Source organism: Mastigoproctus giganteus, chromosome 4 (genome assembly GCF_048544385.1).
Source record: "Mastigoproctus giganteus isolate SK-2022 chromosome 4, ASM4854438v1, whole genome shotgun sequence".
NCBI lineage: Eukaryota > Metazoa > Arthropoda > Arachnida > Uropygi > Thelyphonidae > Mastigoproctus > Mastigoproctus giganteus.
The window spans coordinates 69,774,578-69,794,764 of NC_143578.1; the positions used below are offsets into that span (position 1 = coordinate 69,774,578).

At 38.0% G+C, this 20,187-nt stretch overlaps 1 protein-coding gene across 1 annotated transcript in view; it reads right to left on the reverse strand.

Moving 5' to 3' along the window:
• Positions 1 to 251: 251 nt before the first annotated feature.
• The window catches only part of LOC150086821 (protein O-linked-mannose beta-1,2-N-acetylglucosaminyltransferase 1-like), a 392,325-nt gene continuing 372,389 nt past the window's right edge, over positions 252 to 20,187 (reverse strand). The window contains exon 21 of the mRNA XM_090371595.1: positions 252 to 431. Coding sequence (XP_090227721.1) covers positions 308 to 431 — 124 coding nt within the window. The 3' untranslated portion in view covers positions 252 to 307. The remainder of the gene's footprint in view (positions 432 to 20,187) is intronic.

A 20,187-nucleotide genomic window follows, 5' to 3' on the forward strand; every position in this document is an offset into this window, starting at 1 on the left:
TTACAAATAATTAGGAATGATGATCAATAATGATTTGTGCGCGTGGAGATACTTTTCCGACACCTAACAAAAATCAAGAGACAATGATTAGACAGCCGAACATCGAAAGGTTAATGAAAAAGATATTAGGTTATCACCATATTCCAAGAAAAAAAAAATTACGATACGAAACTATATATATGTATACATATATATATATATATATATATCTACAAACAAAATAAAATAATCAACAAATTCTTCAGTCAACAATAAATAAACTATTAGCTAGCACAGCCACGAGGTGCAAGGAACTTCACACCATTTGTTAATGCTGTAGTGTCTGTTCATTATTCTTCTCTAACGACAGGGGACGCAAGTGTGCCAATTTATGCCTGTAGTATGACGATGCTGATCCAACGAGAAACACTTGATTGCCACTCCAAGTAAACCTAGAGTTATGAAGCAAAAAAATTATTAGCAACAATAATGACACAGACTGATAATTACACTGGTCAACAAAATTAAACCTTTTTTATTATTATTAAAGATGTAAACACTTTTCTAAACCAGTTTTGCGCGCTGATTTCAAATATGGTCTTCTTTCTTTATTTTCACCTAGCAAGTACAGTTTTCGTAAATATTAGCACGAGTTCGGCACGAAGTAGCAGAGTGGTTAAGCGCCAGAGTACAGCAGCACACGCATTTGAGTGGACTGTGGTTTAAATCTGAATGGCTACTAAATACGGTTAACGATTGTATTCATTATCAAAAATTATTAACTGCAAACTCTTCTAACGTGTCGTACCAGAGTATAAACCATGCACATTAATTAAGACTACTTCATTACAAAATATACGAGACTGGTTATAATTACATTTTAACCACTGATACACTTTAAACCCAATATACTTTATATGCCTAGTTTAAATAATACAATTCAAAAATATTGTGCGGATGATTTCCTTTAGTACATTTTCCCCCGAATGTCGTGGTACAATATCCAGCAGTAGACTGCCAACACACGTCCATTCAAGAAATCTCGGTAGCGATTTTCCACTGACTTAATATCTTGAAGGAATTCTCCCCTCGCCTCACTTGTCACTCACCATGCCAAGGTTTTCGGGAAAGAAGTCTAAATGAGAATGCAAGAAATGAAGTTTCAACGACTTACGATATCCCATTTATTTATACGCATTGAACAGTTTCCATCTTTGTATGCAGGACATCTGCAGTTACCCAAAAAAGTTTCCACAAAACCATTTGAGAGCCTGTCATGCCTTTAGTTCTAATATACTGAGGCATTCTTCGAAGCTCTCATTCTGCTCTAAGATTTGAGGCATCATAAAGGTTTTCCTCTCTCACTTTCGAAAAACTGATCTTTGGAATTCGGACTTAAGCAATGAAACTCTCTCGAATTCATCTTATCCATCGCTTTCACAAAACTCTTCATAATACCAAGTTTAAAGTGGACAGGCGGAAGGGAAAGTCTTCATTGGATTACCATAAATATCACAGATATCATAGGAAACAACAATATTTTGCGAATCATCCTTGCATGCCCATTAACATACCATGACTTTGTGATCATTGCAGATATTCCATTGATGAGTTGTATTGAATTCAATTTCCGATAGCCGACAACAATCTTCTCTGGGCCCTGGCGAAATAAATATCGCAGAGAACATCAAACAAAAGGTTTGATGTTCTCATTTAAAATTTTGATTTTTTAAATGCAAGTCTGCATTGACTTTATTAGGAGACAAACACGTTTTCTTCCGATGGTTGACGGAACACATCGAGGCGTGCAGCAGGAAAACGTTTGTTTATTGACCGTACGACTCACGGTAAGCTTAACGCGCGATTCAAATCTTTTTGAACTATCGCATAAAAAAAAAAAAAAAAAAGATCGTGTTAACTGGAAATTTGCATCGTGTAAAGTGGTATCATTTTTCAAGTAGCGTTAACTGAATATCGCGTTATGCGAGGCCTAGCTGTATTTAGAGTTTTTTTTATTTACATCCTGGAAAATTGTGGAATACCGAAGTATTCCAAATTAAGAAATTTATATAAAAGTGTAAATTTATATAAAAATTTATATAACATGAGATATATGTGTACAAAAATATAAGGCATTTCTTTGATTGAGGCAGTCCATATTTTCCTTCTGGTGGTGTTCCTGTGGGTCATAACAGTAGATTTGTGTAGGTGTCCATTAGCTTCTGGAGTGCTGCTGGCAGAATTTATCAAGATTGATGGATATACTGTATTGTTAACCGGATCTACTGTGTTTCCAGGAAACATGAGTGTCAGGCCTTTGAGGTTGTTGAAACAGATTTTAAGTGGGAGCCTTGGGTCCAATTGATTTCTTCCAGCAATTCGGATTTTTTTTTTTTTTTTTTTTTATCACATCAGTGATGCCAGGGGTGTCGAATCGTCCTGTGATTAGTCTGGCCAGTGTAAGAAGGTTAGCTGCCACAATCTGTTGTTTTCATGGGGTGACTTCGAATTGACGAACAGTTGGACCCTAGAAATAGTGTATTCGTTGCTAGTCTGCTGGTTGAGCCATTTCAGGAGCCAATATTCCAGGCTGAGGAACTTGTTGAAGCGTGTTGTAGGGGAAGAGGACCAAATAGTTGCAACCTGTTGACCTGCGTTATTCGCATACAAATTTCACATCCACAGCGTGCGCAATACGTGCAAAACAGATAACAATAATAACAAAATGAAGAAAGCAATTACTTAATGGGATGCTTATTTACTACCTCTTAAAAAAAAAAAAAACATAACAAGGTGACCGACTAGTTACTAAAGTTCGTGAGAAAAACCGGTAAAGCCAAATGGATTGGAGTCTGGCATCAATGTACGGTACTAATAAACAGATCTGCACATGTAAGGAATTTATTAGATGTGCTGACTTCGTAAACAAAAAGGTCCTCTCCGGAATTGAAATCAGAATGGCTAAAACGACGACAGAGATGCAGAAATCTAATACATTTTGTTTTAATTCTCTCTCCCACTCATGATGGTGTATGAGGAAGATACAATGAAAATGGAAACCAAATCACATCAAAGAATTCAAAAACAAGTAATTATTAGAATATGACCGTCACTTTATTATTCTGTAAGGTTAGAAACCAATATTTTACAACGGAACCTTTGTAAGGTATACTGAAGCATTTTACAACGTTAAAACTGAATTATTAGCAGATTATATTCCCTGCTTTTAAATTAACTATATTTTGGAGACGTTTCAGTTAAACTGCGCTTACCCTTATGTAATTAATGAATAAACCCGTGTGCAATTGCATTCATTTTTAAAAACTGCACGTACATAATATACAGCCTACAAAACATTAACTATATATACAGCTCAATTAATGAATTAACAATAAGCACCGTTACTAACGAGAACATTTAAATATTACTGCCTAAGCATACATGCCAATGTTTGCTTAGCCAGTAATCAAACATGAAAATTTGATATTCGTTCGGTAACTGTGTGCGTCTTAAACCATTTTAATCTAATTATGTGTAATATTCCCTATATAAATGCAATGAACGGTTGAGCACGAATTAGATAAATTTACCAAAAACGTCCAAATTAGTTTAAATGCAGTACGTGTTAATTTAAACGAGTGTTTTATCAACTTGGTGCAGAGTTTGATTCCTTAATATTTATTTTCTAAGTAGAAAACGTGACCCTTAATTTCACATAACGTACTTTTCAAATCCATTTTATATAAGAAAAATTCTGTTAGTCAAAAGAGAGGAGTAATAATTATTACTAATTAACCATTACTCATCAAAAATACAAATTCTTAAATTAATTTAGTATGCCAATGTCTGCTCACTCGGCGGGCATCGGCATACTAAAGAAAACACGTTAACATTCTTGGCCAGTGAAGTACTGAACATGGATAGTAGCATCGACCAGGAACAGGTCATCTTTATAAAACAACGTTCGATTCTAGTAACGTCGGAAACTATCAGTTTCTTATTGCTTGTTAATACTAAACATGCACACATCGTAACGTATGGGTAAAATAAGAAACAACAACAAAATAAAAGAGGGAAGTGGGCCCTGTATCTTGCCCCACCTGTGTTCGCCGTACAGCTTACACATACTATTTACGAGAAAAATAACACTCCTCCTTTCTCCCGAGTGTACTCTCCATGTTCGTGTCTCTCCAATGGATCGACAAAAAGTGAAACTTGACGAGGATCACCACCTGAGGCTTATGACACACGCATATTGAATTAAAGAAGCCACAGCAGAGAGAGAGAGAGACTTGTGCATCTGGGAACACAATGATTTATGCATAGCTTCACGATGTGTCACTTGGGGAGTTCTTGCTTACAGAGGAGACTTTCGATATTCAAACCAGTTGGAGTTCGCGACACAGATATATCTCCAAAATACTTCGCTAAAGTACAGAAGGTGAACGAACTCAAAAAGTTTAATCTTTTAATCTTTCAGAAATAATTTACGGCTGAAACCTATTTTCAACTGACGAAAAAAAATTCATCACAACCGGGCTGACAAGCAAATTCCATACATGGTGTAATTCTAAAAATTACTCGCACAGAAGAAGTTTCACGTCTTAAACAGCGAAAAACTTCAAAGTGGAAAAGAATTCCAATCCAAACAACTGTTTAAACATTTAAAATACAATTCGATAGTGCTCTTGCACTATCGAATTGTAAGTATTTTACTCCCCCACTTTTTATTTTAATACCTTTATCCTCCATACTTTATTTATATTTTATTATAATACCTCTATACGAATACCACGTATTGACTTTTTTGATTCATCCTTGGTTTTCGAGTCATCTCTTTCTCCTTTCTTTATATCCTCGATTAATGCTTCTCGAGAAGGATGATGAAAAATACAGTTCAATGAATGCCAAATCTACATGTCGCGAAGATATCTTTTGCGCCGAATGCAAAGGAACATTCGCAGTTCTTTCGAAACTAACAGTTTCGAAATATGCTCCGAAGTTTGTTGGAAGATAAATTAGGTGAAAAACACTAGGCTGACGGAACAATCCTGAATCGGTGGAGTATCGAAGATTGCAGTCAGTTAGAAAACTAAGCAGAAGCACTGTGTAGTCGAAATTTTTCAGAAACATCACCTTAAAAGGCCAACTGTGAGCCAATTTAATTAAATTTACGGATGTGTGAGCATTCTATAAAGACGAGAGATAGAGCAGAACGCTCGGGGGATCAGTCAAGGTGTAATTAATCCACCACTCGGCAGGCAAGTCCTGGTAAAGATAACGCCTTCCGATAACACCTGGATATCTTAGGTGTGGCAGGTAACATTAACTTCCAACGTGGCAGTCAGGCAATTGCCTATTGTGGGCTTCGCTGGTACGATTAGTGACGTGGTGCTGGATTCCAGCAGGTCTCAGGAGAGTCCCAGTTAGCTGTACAATAGTACCCGAAACTGCGGTTGTAAACGATACCTCTCGCATGGTCGGTCATTAATAAGGAATAGTAGTTTACGTTCCCGGAACGCAAGAGAGCAGATAGCAAACCTAATTTACTCAACAAAGGGTCAAGTTCAAACAGCACATCGACGTGGGATATTTGCAAACTTCTGTATAACCTATCCCTTCCCTTGTTGGTTTAAGAAAGTGCAAGATTCAGGAGCTCTACGTTTCGTCCTTGCAAATAATTAATGGAACCTCTGTCACGCTAAACCCTGGTAGCAGCACTTGAGTCACTGAAATATAATACCTGCATACGAAGCTTTTCTAAAGTAAGAAACAGCTTTAGTACTTTTTAAATGGAAAGACGAAATAATTGTTATTGCGACGGCGTGGTACAAATATTAATGGACAGGATGTTTATAATCAGAGAAACACGCAAACGGAATTGCGCTACAATACAGAGAATTAAAATTCTTAATACAGTGACGACTGATTAAAATATTTGTAGTTTTAGATAAAATGTCGGATAAGTGATGCATCTTGGAAAGCCTACGAATTATTTTTGATTTGCTGCGTTAGCTTGTCTTACGTTAGCAGTAACCTTAATCTGAAATCATTCAAGTATCATGTCATCCGTCATTGGAATATGAACTTACAGGAGAAGGTGTTACGTATCACCTTGCATACAGTTCTACATTGCATTACTAATAATAATGTTTTAAAAGGAATTATGAGAAATTTAATATCCGTGAGATACCATAAAATACGGTAATATCCTCGTAATCTCTCTCTCTCGCGCTTACAAATTCCTCTAACCATATGTAAAAGTTGTGAAGTATAAACAGAAAATTGAAGGGCAGTGGAGTTCCGATATGTAACAGTGGTTTAAAATGCAACGTTATTGTTTTATTTACTTAACAGCAACTGATTAAGACGTGTAATGTTTTTCCCTTGCGTATACTGCCATTGACTACTTTATGGTTTAATATTAAGTGTGGAATATTCGAAACTAATTAAGAAACGGAATAAACTCGATTCATTACAGTACTCACCTTTTAATGCCGAAAATCGATGAAGGTGTTTGAATGAAACTAAAAAGGATTCGCCAAAAGAATGTGCACATCGTTTGGAACATTATGATTAAATTTTAAATGTTTATTAGTGATTTAATCAGGCTCCCAAAAAATGTGCACATTCTTTTGGCGAATCCTTTTTCTAAAGTCTTTAATTTGTTTTTCACTTTCTCATATTTTCCTGTAAAATCCTTCATCAATAGGACATTAAAGGGTGAGTAGTACAAATAATTGAGGTTATTCCGTTCTTAAAGCGGAAAAATCTAGATTTCAAAGTTTTATTACTATTGGATAAAGCGCCAGGCCATCCAAAAGATTTAAGTCATCCAAAATGTTGAAGTAATAATATTAATAAATAATATTCCTATCAACTAATACAACTTCTTTAATTCAGCCATTACATCAAGGCATTATATATACCTTTAAAACTCATTACATCAGAAAATCGTTACAATGGATTTTGGGAAACATTGATTCCGAATCTATTGAAGTGATGGAAGCATGGAAACATTTTTCAAGTGTGGACTGTGTCGGAATCATAGCTTTATCGCTCAAAGAAGTAAAAACAACCGTCAACATTAACTGCGTGTTGGAAAAATGTATGGCCAGAGTCAGTTCATTCAGGAAATATGGTCGAACTGGCATAAAATGGAATCGGTGGAATAGTAGAACTTGCTAAGTCGGTAGGAGGGGAAATTTTTGATGATAGGACTACTGAAGACGTTCAAGAATTACTGGTAGAAAAAGAGGCTGGCGAAGCGGATTTGAGGAAAATGGCATCGGAGGTACACCAAATCAATTCAGAGGATGATAGTGCAGATGAAAATTCTGAAGTTCCAAATTTTATACTAAAAAGCATAAGAGAAGGCATAAACTTGGCCGAGCAATTAGAATCTTATTTTTTGAATGCAGATCCTTCGACTGAAAGGAACACAGAGTTGAAAAGGGACCTTCAAAAATGATTAGTTCCATACCATACCATACAATTTACAATCTATCAAAGCAAAGGCAAACAATCCCAGATTACTGATTTTTTAAAGAGAGCAGAAGATACAAAATCTAGATGCTGCAGAAGAAAGTTCGAAAGGTGAAGATATTCTGCAACAGAGAAAACGTTCTCGTTTGATTGTGCTTAGCAGCAATGGAGAAGAAGAAAATTAAATGAACGTACATTATCTGACATATATATATATATATGTCACAGTTTGCAAGGGTTTGTTTACTTATTAAAAAAAATGTATTTTTGTCAGGCTTTTGGAACGTAACCCCCTTTTTGTACTGGTTCTTAGTCCCGTATAACACGGTTTCGCACTGCAGAGATTTTATAGGAGGCCAACTATCGCGTTATACTAATGGTTATAATGGTTACAGTATGCGTGTGTGTTCAGAGGCCGATTTACATGTTGTGGCGGAAAAAAACGGGAACTCAAAGGAGAAATCCTACACCCTTACATCTGAGATCGGCTATCCACAGCGCCAACTGAAAAGACCTCTAAGAATTAACAGAGTATCTACAGACAACGACAAAACCTGCAGATCTGTCACTCTTGCGGATACTTACGCCCTAATCAAGCTATAAGAAACATTCACCAGGAGATGCCAACAACAATCTTACCTACGAAACATTGTATGAACAAAATTTTTCAGGGGCTGATTTATATCATGCGAAACTTCTTGAGCACAGGAGCCCCTTTTCGGGATTAATAGTGCTCGACTATATGGATGGGCCTTACAACTACGCTTTGAACCTAGTTTGCAGTTATTCATAATCCATCACCTAGTACACATTTCCTTATAGTCCGGGCTTGTTTACCTTACAGGTTAAGATATCAGTTCTACTGAATATTATTGTGAACTTTTATTATTATTATCATAGATAAATATAGTGTAGTAAATGGTTAAAAAAAAAAGTATATATATATATATATATATATATATAGATTAAATACAATACTATGTCTCTCATGCATACACAACAGAATAAATAATCGGAAAACCAACCAAGACAGGCAAATATACAAAATTCATTGTCTATTTCAGTGTCCTGGAACTACACACTTTCGCGAAGACATCTTGAAGTCCATACTGGTCAAGGCAATCAAACAAAACTCCCTATCGTGCCACAAATTCAGAGAAACGATTCTTCACCAAATACTACGCACGCACTTGCTTACACGAAGTCATATTCTGATCTCACAGTACATGAGGGAGAACTTCCAATATTAGGTGCCAGACTCAACCAAGTAAAAAAAGTAAGTGTTTTCTTCCCTTGCATTTTTCTTCATGACGCGGAGAGTAAATTTTTCACGATGGTGACATTTGTGAGTTACGACAGTCATAAAAAGAAGCACGTGATATCTCGAACAAAGGACACACGACGAAAACCTTTTCTGATGAAAGGTAACTAAGAATACGTGATTTACTGTAACTCGGTCGAAGGTGTGATTTACAGGCAAAGAGTGCATTGCAGTGCGAGTTAAATCGCTACTGTCCTTAACATGAGATGAACTTCTCCCAACAAGCTGTTTAAAATTTCTATCTGCATGCTTTTCTTTCGCTATACAGCTTTATATCACTTAGCACGTGAACTTGATTTCCTTCACAACTTTAACTACAGTTGACAATTGTGATGCTAACACTCCAGTTGCCTAATAACTATTAGGGTACAAAAATCAGCTACAACCTGAAAGGTGTTTAATATTCTGAAAAAAAGTAAGGATCAAAAGGTTTCTTTTTTAGTAAATATAAAAGTCAGACTCACTTTGTTCACTGTTCGTTGAACATTAAATTCCTGATTAAACTGGTCCAAACAATTAGAGGAATCACTATATCTATTGGTTATTGTTATTTGGTTTTTTTTAGGAGCATTAGCAACTAAGGCCACATTGCTCCGGGATATGCGGTGGTCATTCCCTGACCTTTCCGCATCCTCCGTATTTGGTGGTCACGGGCTCGAATCCCGGTCTAATCAAGAAGCGTGTGCTACGCACTGCCGCTCCTGCCCACCTGGCTACGGAGGCGCCATATCTATTGGACAATCTACCATACCGATAAACAGTGTGGCCGCGGACAGATAAATTCAAAGACTAGCGTGCAGATGCAAACTACTAAGTTCCCTAACAAATACAGGCCGAGAACATGTAAAATTCAGGAGTGCGACCATTTGGATTTTGACATACACTGATCAGGACTCAACTTCAATTACATCATGAGGTACTTCTTATTATATTTATACAAACATTGTTTATATAATATCGGTGTAAATAAACCATAGTTCACCCATAAGTTTAACTGCATACGTAGTGTAATGGCACCCTTTAGTTTTTATCTCATATTGTGGCTACCCTCAACAGAGATACCCGGTACTGCACTACTTCAAATAAATAACGCTTTTCTAGTAGAGGAGACTACTGTTAATTATTCTCAGGGGGCACCACCACCACCCAGACGCGTTGCGGAGCTTGTTGGCTCACTCGTCAGTGGGCGTGCAGGTACTCTGGTAATGCAGACATGCTGTAACCGCATCGTTTAGATTTTATCTCATATTTTGGCTACCTACATTACGTATGTAGTTAAACTTATGGGTAAACTGTGGTGTATTTACACCGATATTATATAGTTAATCTCAACCCATAACGTATTATGCTTTGACCATTTAGTCTTCACAAACATTTTTTGCACACGCTGTGATCCCCTAATGATCCTCTTTTTGTTTTGACCAGTGCACTTAGGTTCCAAGTGTTGAAGACTAATTTTCTTGTAGTTGAAAACTGGAAATTTATTGAAAATGTACTTAAAGCAGTAGACATTCTTATTCAATAACTTTATCAACTGTTTTGGCAAGACCAGTTTTTAATGAAGTGGAGTTAGGCCGATACTTTTTCTCATTAATTATATTTTTCGAACTAGGTGCCAGACTGTGTCTTCTACTTCGAATGCTGACTCTGAACTCTTCTCAATAAGCAGCAAGAACAGAATTTACAGGGTTCGTATATATACAATCCATTCAATACTATATCAAACATTTTCTAGACATCAGAGTGGAGAATATTCCACATTCTTTAACTTCTGAACTAGGATTCTGTGGGGAACTTTGCTCTTTGGACCAAATTTATATCTAGTCTTCATCAGTGAATCAGTACTACTGATGTAAATAACATAAAATTATCATTATTTTTTTTTACTACTTGCATTATAGACATACTGTCAGAACAGCGAGAACAGCCCGAAAGTTGAACATTGGACCATTCATGCAATAAAATTGTCCTCAATTTTAAGAGTGCAGTAGGCAGAGAATTGTGCTGATCAATAACCCTCGGGATTGAGACCGAATATTGGGCTGGCCAGGGCGGATATTAGAAGTCCTATTAGCACACATCAGGCTAATCTTTCACATATTCAGCACGGTAGATTGTCACTTGAAAGTATTCCTGTCCAGATAAACGTGAACACTGCCGGGTGTATCTAATTTGCAATGATGTCCAGTTGTGCTTTGGCTTTCACAACGCCCTACATTTGGATCAACATTTTGTGCTATACCTGAGGGCATGGCACAAAATCATTCCCTATTGCTGAGTTTCCTCCGTATGTGCATTCCTCCATCAGTGTTAAAAATCAGAGCATATGACGTGCTTCCAATCCTGCTATATCCATCCTGCGCATTCTTAGCACAAATGCAGCTGCCGTATTATTATTATTAAATCCGTTTATTATTATTATAGCAAGTGTTTGCTTTCACCCTTTTTACAAGCTGGCTAGAAGGGTGTACAAAAATGCAGGAATAGCAATTTTTACAGTACAATATTTACAAAAACATGTTTACAATATTTACAAAAACATGTTTACAATATTTACAAAATTTACAACAGTGCAAATCATTTACAGTATTATTTAAAGAATGCATTATCGACAAAATTAAAAGAGGAAATTATTCACAATATCATATAAAAGTAGATGTCCAACAGTTATTTTATATGTTGGTCATTCCATCTTCTTTATAAAGTTCAAGTTCCTATCTTCTTTCTAGTTCAAGCAAGCTGTGCGCTTCAGAGAAGCCTCTTCACCCTGTACTGCTTGTCTTCAGAGTATTTCACAGGGTATATTGCCAATGAATTAAAAAGAGTGACTGCGTTGTTCGGAAAGAAGTTCTTCAGACAGCAGAAGTTGGACAGTGCAGAATGCAATGGTAAGTAGGAGTTGCCATTACTGCGTCCATCACGTGGAGTAGAGATACTCCGTGAAGACTGGGGGTGTCAAACACATCGGTTAGCATCTGGGACAGAAGAAGAATATTCCTGGATGCTATGTGAACTCTCCAGGGAGTGATATTTAGGTTAGCATATAAATATCACTCCCTGGAGAGTTCACATAGTATCCAGGAATTTCTTCTTCTGTTCCAGATGGTTGGTGCCCGAGATCAATGGCTTCCTTGAAGGCTTCTAATTTCCGAAGTGCATTCTTTGCATGGTTCATCCCATGGTGCGAGTAATGAAACCATGTGATGTTTCCGCATTAAATGTAGAAGTTAATTTTTAGTTGTGCAGCGGATTATCTAATATAACCATCGTTTGGATACAGATTTGATAATCTACTCCAGATGTCAACACCTCGCTCTATCACCTTACATTTTCAGTTACAGGCGCGTCTATTCACGTTTTCAGTTCGTTAAAGAGTTGAATAACACTAGTCTTTGAACACTCGACAAATGCGGTAGTTCTCATTGATATACTACCAGATAATATGTAATAGGAATCATACTCTTTGGAAATCTACAAGATACTGTTCATTCCCATTTGCCGGTGAAATGATTTGTGCGCTATTATTATCATTATTATTAGTGTTGTATTATTATCATCTGTTTATTAACCTTAGGTTCACCCCCTCCCCTGAACAGCCAGTGGGTTAGGAGAGTGTACAAATATATATATTTTAAATACAGCGTACAATTTTATACAAATTTTTGATATTTAAAATAATGACATTGTCTAGAAAATTAATTTACTTAATAGCAGTAACGATTAACTTTAAAATAAAACTGTTATTAAATTAATATTGTAATTACAAATACAAGTTGTCCTACATATCATTTTTTATGTCATTACAATTTGCTTTGCTTTTACAATATATTTTTGCATTAAACTATTTACATTTCTGATATAAATAAAGCTCAGATTTTATAGGTGATTTGGTCCAGATTTCATCCATAATTTGGCTTCTGTATCTTCTATTTTCTCCAAACTTATTTGGATCTATGGAGAAGGTGTTGAAGTGTTGAATCATGTTACATGAAAACATTCCTTTTAGGGAGTCCAGGATAGTTAGCTTCATCCTAAGTGGACGTTGCCCGCTCTGGTCGTTTCTATTGCTTGCTTTGGGAAGTGAGATAATATCCTCTATCGATGGGGCATCAATCTGACGGGTTAGCAGTTTAGAGAATGTGGACAGATTTTTTTTAAAACAGTGAGCTTCCAAGGGGGTCATGCCTAGATTGACTAGAAGAATAGATTTGGAGATGGCGAATGGGTTCCCTCCCAGACGGCCACCGCAGAATCCAGTATTTCACCGGCAAGGATCTGTTACGCAGAGAGGCAGATGCTGAGGACCAGATTTCAGATGCATGTAAAGGTATAGGAGTGAGACACCTATCAATATATTGACAATCAGATTGATGTTGTGGCAACCTATGGGCTCCTGGCGGATAGCCAAGAATGCAGTATAGATCTTCTTTGTCTTGAGGAAGTGATCTTTGAAATTTAAATCTTCATACCACGTTAGCCCTAGGTCAGTATGCGATGATACTTTTGGAATCGTCTCACCACTCGCTAGTCAAGTCACACGGTTTAATAACGCTTTCGAAGCTCGCTCATGCACGCACACAAAACCACATAACTACTTCTCTTTATATATTTTTGCAGCCATGGTCCTAGTAAAGCCGCCAGGCAACGTATATTTTTGAGAACAATTCTAGTTCCCAATGTTTCACAGGGATGAATTCATGGGATACCTAGTTCCTAGGCAACGCGACGCTGTAACCCAGGTCGCCAATGAACGAACCCACAGCTTGGCAAGTATATAGGTACACTGCATCCACGTAGACGGTAATTTGATGTCAGGATGGATAAAAGTCGTGAGTTACCAACCGACTTTGAAAGAGGGATGATAGTGGGTGCCCGACGCATGGGTCACTCTATCGCGGAGATGGTACAGAAATTGCACTCTCCCCGTTCGACAGTATCAAGAGTGTATTGGAAATATGCCATTTCCGGAATAACATCTGATCGTGGACAGCGCTGTGGGCCTAGTGGGGTGGCGGATGAACGTGGCCGTCGATGTCCGTTTTGCTTTGTTTCAGCCAACCGGAGAGCGACAATGGCACAAATCACTGCGAGCTTCAACGGGGGAGGGGCCAGAAACGTCTCCATCAAGCAATCATTAGCCGCAATAGGTAATGGGAGCAGCCGACCCACCAGAGTCCCATTGCTAACACCACAACACAACACAGGACTCTACGCCTCAACTGGGCGAAAGAACATCGGCACTGGACCTTGGATGATTGGAGACGGGTCTCCTGGTCCGATGAGTCCTGTTTCCAGTTATTTCGAGCAGATGGGAAGGTGGGAAGGGTGCGTATCTGGCGGAAATCGCATGAAGCTATGCACCCGTCATGTCAACAAGGAACTGCAGGTAGATGGACGGTCGGTAATGGTCTGAAGCGATGGGACCTCTGGTACGTCTAGACGCATCTCTGAAAAGTCCAGGTTATGTGTTCATCCTTGCAGGCCACCTGCATCCCTTCATGGTCGTCGTGCATCCACAGGCAATAGACTCTTCCAGCAGGACAACGCGACTCCCCACAAGCCGTGGTGACTAGAACATGGTTCGAAGAGCATTCGCAGATTTTACCATCATGGAATGGTCTCCCCGTTCACTGGACATGAATCCTGTGGAGATCTATGGAAAGGGCCGTTCGAGATTTGGATCCTCCAAGCAGGAATGCGACGGAATTATAGACAGCAGTGCAGCAAGCATGGATGGAAACACCTGTGGAACGCTTTCGTGAACTAGTGGACTCAATGCCTCGCCGTGGGACTTCCGTTATCCGGGCGAAAGGTGGGCATACCACTTATTAGGTAGGTGTCCCATGCTTTCTGTCCATTCAGTGTATAAGTATAGCTCTGAACCCTGACTGTAAATAATACAGTAGAGCTATGGATGGCATTTGTATCTCTGTTTTATAGCTTAGGAGGAAGAAACATGCAAAGTCATACGAAATGTAAGTCTTCGCATCCCTCATGTTGCGAGCTTATATCATCACTACGCAGTCCCTGCTTTATTAGGTATCAATTAAGTACCGAAACAGCCCTATGGAGGAGTGGGGAGTTGTGGCACCGCACACTAAGTAACATTATACTTCTTTTTGGCGACGTGTTATTTATTAGTAGTGCAGAATAAAGCAATTGTCGTGGTGGCCTTACAAGTTCGGAGATCCTTTTCGTAAGCCTCTTCATTTTTCTTTTACTTGAGTCATAAAATATAGATTTAGATCCCGCTCCTAGCTATAAAAATTACTGGTACATGTATAGCACTTTTAACTAGTTGAGGAGCCAGTTAAGTGATAACAATGAATGAATGTGGCATTAAGTGTGCTAAACGATGAAAGCTTTTTAATAAATAAAATTCTTCTTTGTAATTACTCTACGGGACTGTCGAAAGGAAATACTTACGGTAAGTCCATGGGATAAGTTTTATGAAAAAAAAAAAAAAAAAAAACACTGGTATGTTTACATTTGTATTTGTTATCCTTCAGATTTATTGCTAGAAGAGTGCAAGTAACTCGATACAACCCACAAACACACCTGATCCATAAAGTGCCATTCCAATCTCCGGAGACGCATTCATGTTGCGTTCTCCTAAGAAAACCTCTTTCCCTATTCACTATACTTCGCCCCTGCCTTCCTCGAAAAAAAAAAAAAAAAACCGTTTGTGACAATGAAACCAGGAAAGTTCAGTGCCAGGATTATGGACTTGGAATCTCGTATTCTTCACGCGTGTTGGCCAAACGAGCACGTCGTTTACTGTGAAAATCACACGAGACCCTTTAAAGAAGAGGAAGGGGGAAACATATCCAAGAATATATTTTTCTGGTATTGATTATTCCTACGTACAGCGGAGATGGAAAGTTTTGCAATGTTTCCTGAAACTCAAACCAAAATAATCAATCTGAAATTCACGTTAAACTTTGTCTCGTATTGTAGTCTCTTGCGAATTCCTGGTTCTATTTCGAAGTACTACTCTTGGAATTTAAGATAAACGAATTACTCAATTTCTGTTGATTGCGCAGTGGGGACTTATATCCTACTGAGATGGATGGCCCTACAGCAACTAATTAGGAGTTGCAACAAGGAAAGTTAACTCGTACAAGACACATGAAATAACACACAAAATATTTTGTGTAGATAGATGGCTCACCATAAATTTTTCAAGGAATGAAACAGAATCTACTGCAGTTATTTTTTAGTGTTTATTTTTAAGGCGTTTTTTCTGCTCATATATCAGACTGAATAAAATTACTGTTCTACTATAATCCACCATATGCGATACATTACGTCGTTACTTCACAATGTTGGTGTTGCCTCATGCATTTTAGGCTGGAAATGCGAAGTTTTGCAAGATTTTGGTTGCTACTGTTGACCAGCGAATATCCAAGCAAATGGAAATACATCACCAGCCATATCTATGGAATATTTGCTAGTGATGAGTTTGCATTCGTGTTGATTTGTTTGATTGTCCGTTACTAGGTGCAGAGGATGCTGTCCAAAAAACGTTTTGGGCAGCACATAACCATCACCTGGAAAGAGTTTTGTTATTCCTTGGTTAAAACGACAGATTTCCCCGAAGAAAGTCCATAGCAGCGAGAGGTATTGAAAGTTTCCGAAGAATAGTTTTAAACCAGTTCTCTGAAGCGACTGCGGTATCAGTTTGTAATGCGCTCTCCCACGCTCCACGTGATATCATCAACAAACAAGAATTTGCCCATGAAAATCATTTCATACCCCTCTATACTCACTATTCTTCGAACCAAGCAATTATCACCTGTCCGGAGCCTTGAAAAAGGCATTTGGCAGAACAAATTTTCGCAACGAGCATGAAAGCATCCCTTCGAGAAAGGCAATCGTAGAAACCCATATGCGGAGACACTGAGGTCCTAACGGTTGTAAGATTAAACAGTTCGAGTCTAGTAGGAGAGGCAAAAAGTAAACGTACTGAACCTTGTGCAATATAAAGTCCTCCCGGAATCTGTCATTTATTCGATTTTATGTGATAGTTATTTGCGCACATAACATGGAACATTTCTATGCTGATTTGTGCACACGTCAATCATCAATCTACGTATAGGTTTTAAAGAATTATAATAGATTTTAACAGGGCCCCATTACTTTTCACCCTTAAATATAATATGGATGTATCATAAGGACAAATGTAGGCATTAATGAATCTAAGAAACAGAATAAAGCGTCATGTGTCATAGCTTTGTCGACATTTAAGAAGCGCGACACTAGATGCTTCGATTAGTATTAAAATGGATATAAATGATACAAGGAAGCAGCCTTTTGCTGCTGCACCTTACAAAAAAAAAAAAAAATTCTCAATCACCCACAATTTCTTCATCGCCAAAAAACTGACCATCCAGTTCCAAAGTGAACTTACCAAACTCTCCGACTACAGTGGCATCCAACTTATTCTAATGATCTACAACGGACTGCCCAAATGTAAACTTCGTGAGATCCAGCCTTCTGCTACTGCCTAAATTTTATATTTATGGCCCCAATTCTTATTTCTCATACGAAAAATATACCTGGGACTATACACCTCTCGTTCATTTTACTGATCGCTTCAGGAATTATATAACTCAATCAGGTTCCCCGACGTCTCGCTGCCAAGCTCTACAGTCCGCACGTCTTAAGCCATTCAATTATATGAATATCAATTAGCATCCCTCACAAATCTGGATGTCTTTCTCTGAACCCTTTCTAGAAGCTCTATATCTTTCTTCAGGTGTGACCTCCAAAATTGAACACTCTTTTAAATGCGATCTCCTCATCATCTTATATAAAAATACAATGAAATCCTGTTCCCTGCTTGCAAAGGTCCTATATATCATGACAGACCACCGTGTGCCTTCTTAGCAGCCAGTTTACAATGCAAGGTAAATTTCACGTCTGACTGTACTCTTAAGTCTTTTTACTTCTGAAACCATTTCAATCCCTCGCCGTTTACATTATAAGTAATTCCTGTTCCTTGGATGCGGAACGTTAAACTTACATACATTAAACTTCAGTTGCCATCTTCGTTTTGTCATTGGAGATAAAAACTGGATTCATCATTATGACTCAGAAACAATCAACGGAATGGACACAAACATCACTGCATTATCGATTCTTTAAAGAAAAATGTTATTATGAACAGTGACCTCGACTGTAATTTTCGAAATCAAGACTAGTAACAAAACAAAAAGATGTCATATGTTGATTAAATGGCGTGGTATTTCCGTAACCAACGTCAGAGAGCAAAAGTACACACGTTTAAGTTGATTGTGGTTCTAGCTCACTAAATAAGGTTAATGATAAATAATAGAAATGGATGTTAAAGACATCCATTTCTATCAGGATGTTAAAGACATCCTGAAATGTCTTTCCTTTGAGGGATCTGCGCGGTAGCACAGTGATATATCACCGTCTTCGAATCAGCCGATGACGCGAGAAACTTTAATGGACTTTTTCACTCCATGGCTGAGTTAGTCAGTCTCAGGAGTAGATAGCAAGGCTTTTTAACCCAGAAAGTGGGTTAAAAAGTCTTAAAAAGTGGGGTTTTTTCGTCCAACAAAACAGGCAAATTGACCAGAGAACACAAAATACGGGTTTATATATTAAATTACGGGTAATCCTAATATAACAATTTGATTTTTTTTCCCTTTGAGAGCAGTTTTCACTTTGGGGAAAGATGAAAAAGTTCGCTGATACCAGATCAGAGTAAGGATGCTGATGTGTACAATGCCATGTTTCGTCAGAAATGTCTTCACAGTTGCAGAATGGGTGGGGGCATTGTCATGCAATAAGAACCAGTTGCCTTTCTTTTGAAATTACGGCCTCACCCGGGAAATGCACTTCAGTAGTCTTTGAAGCATCTGTACTTAGAACGCAGTATTGACTCCCTTCAAGTATAAATTCCTTGTGAATCACGCCTTGTTTGTTGAAAAACATGATCAGTCGTCTTGGACGTCTGTAAACAAAACTTTTTGAGGCCTTCGTGATGATTGAGACTGAAAACCCAACATCCACCACTGACAATACAGTCGACGAAATTAGGATTGTCTTGACAAGTCTGGTTGAAGTCTTCGCATGATGACACTCTTCGTTACTTCTGCTCACCCGTGAGGCACAAATTTTGCGCTGACCTTCCTTTTCCCTAAATCGTCATGCAGAATTTGACGAATCGTCTCCTTATTCATATCCAACTCATTAGCCATCATTCCGACTTTTTGTTTCTCTTGCAATGTAGCTGAGTTAGTCGTCCTCAGGCGTGGGTTGTTTTATATCTGGAGTTTTTTCCCCGGTAAACAGGCAGATCGATCACACAATACACGAAATTTACCGCCACAAACAATCTGACACCTCATAGCCTTAGCTGCTTTGCCTTCACACACACACACACACACACACACACACACACACACACACACACACACACACACACACACACACACACACAGTGTGTACTATCTGTATATAGCAATTATTCTCTGTTATTTTTCTAACGTACCTTTTTATATTTCGTGTAAGCTCTTCTTGTCACTTAAAGATCAGCTGAAGAAGGGCTCTACAGCTGATCACTAGAAAGAAAGCCACGTTTTGAAAAAGAACCATAAAAAATCCCCACACCGAGTGGAAAAGACCTGAGTTCGAATTCCGTCATCGACGGGATTCGAACTCAGGTCTTTTCCACCCGATGAGGGGAGGATGGCGATCCTACCAACTGTGCTACCCACGAGGGCTTACTTCAAATAAGCAATGCTTCTGCATTAGAGAAGTAACATAAGTAAGTAACAACAGTCTTCTTTAATGGGGAAGCGTTACTATTTCAAGTATGAGGAGGGCAACATGTTGTGAAGGATTTCACAATATGAGATGTTACAATAATGATGCCAGTGTACAAACTTCGGTTTGTGTAAAAAATTCAACTCTGTAGCATCGATGCAAATGCACTAACCATTGTTTGAGGATTTTGTTTAACCTCAAACCTCAAATTGTTTAACCTCAAACTTTGGTTAGTGCAAATGCACTAACCAAAGTTTTTTGGATTTCTGCTCTAAAATTAGTCTTTGAAAATTATTTAAAAAAATACTTTTAATATCTAACGTATTATTTTCATTGTGCAATTCTTGTTACTTTTTGTTTGTTTAAATATGTTTTTCATGCAGTCTGTATTTTCATGCAATCTGTAATTGCAGACACCGTCAACTGCATCACTACATTAAAAAACACTAGAAATTCTTGCAAGCCTAGAATGCTATGTATAAATTTCTAATACTCTTCAAGAGGACATTACTCATATTAGATAAACGAGAAACATTTGTCAGCGTTTGGCTAAAAACCTTTTGACTGTTCTGACTTCGCTGAAAACGTTCTTGTCCAGTTATTAA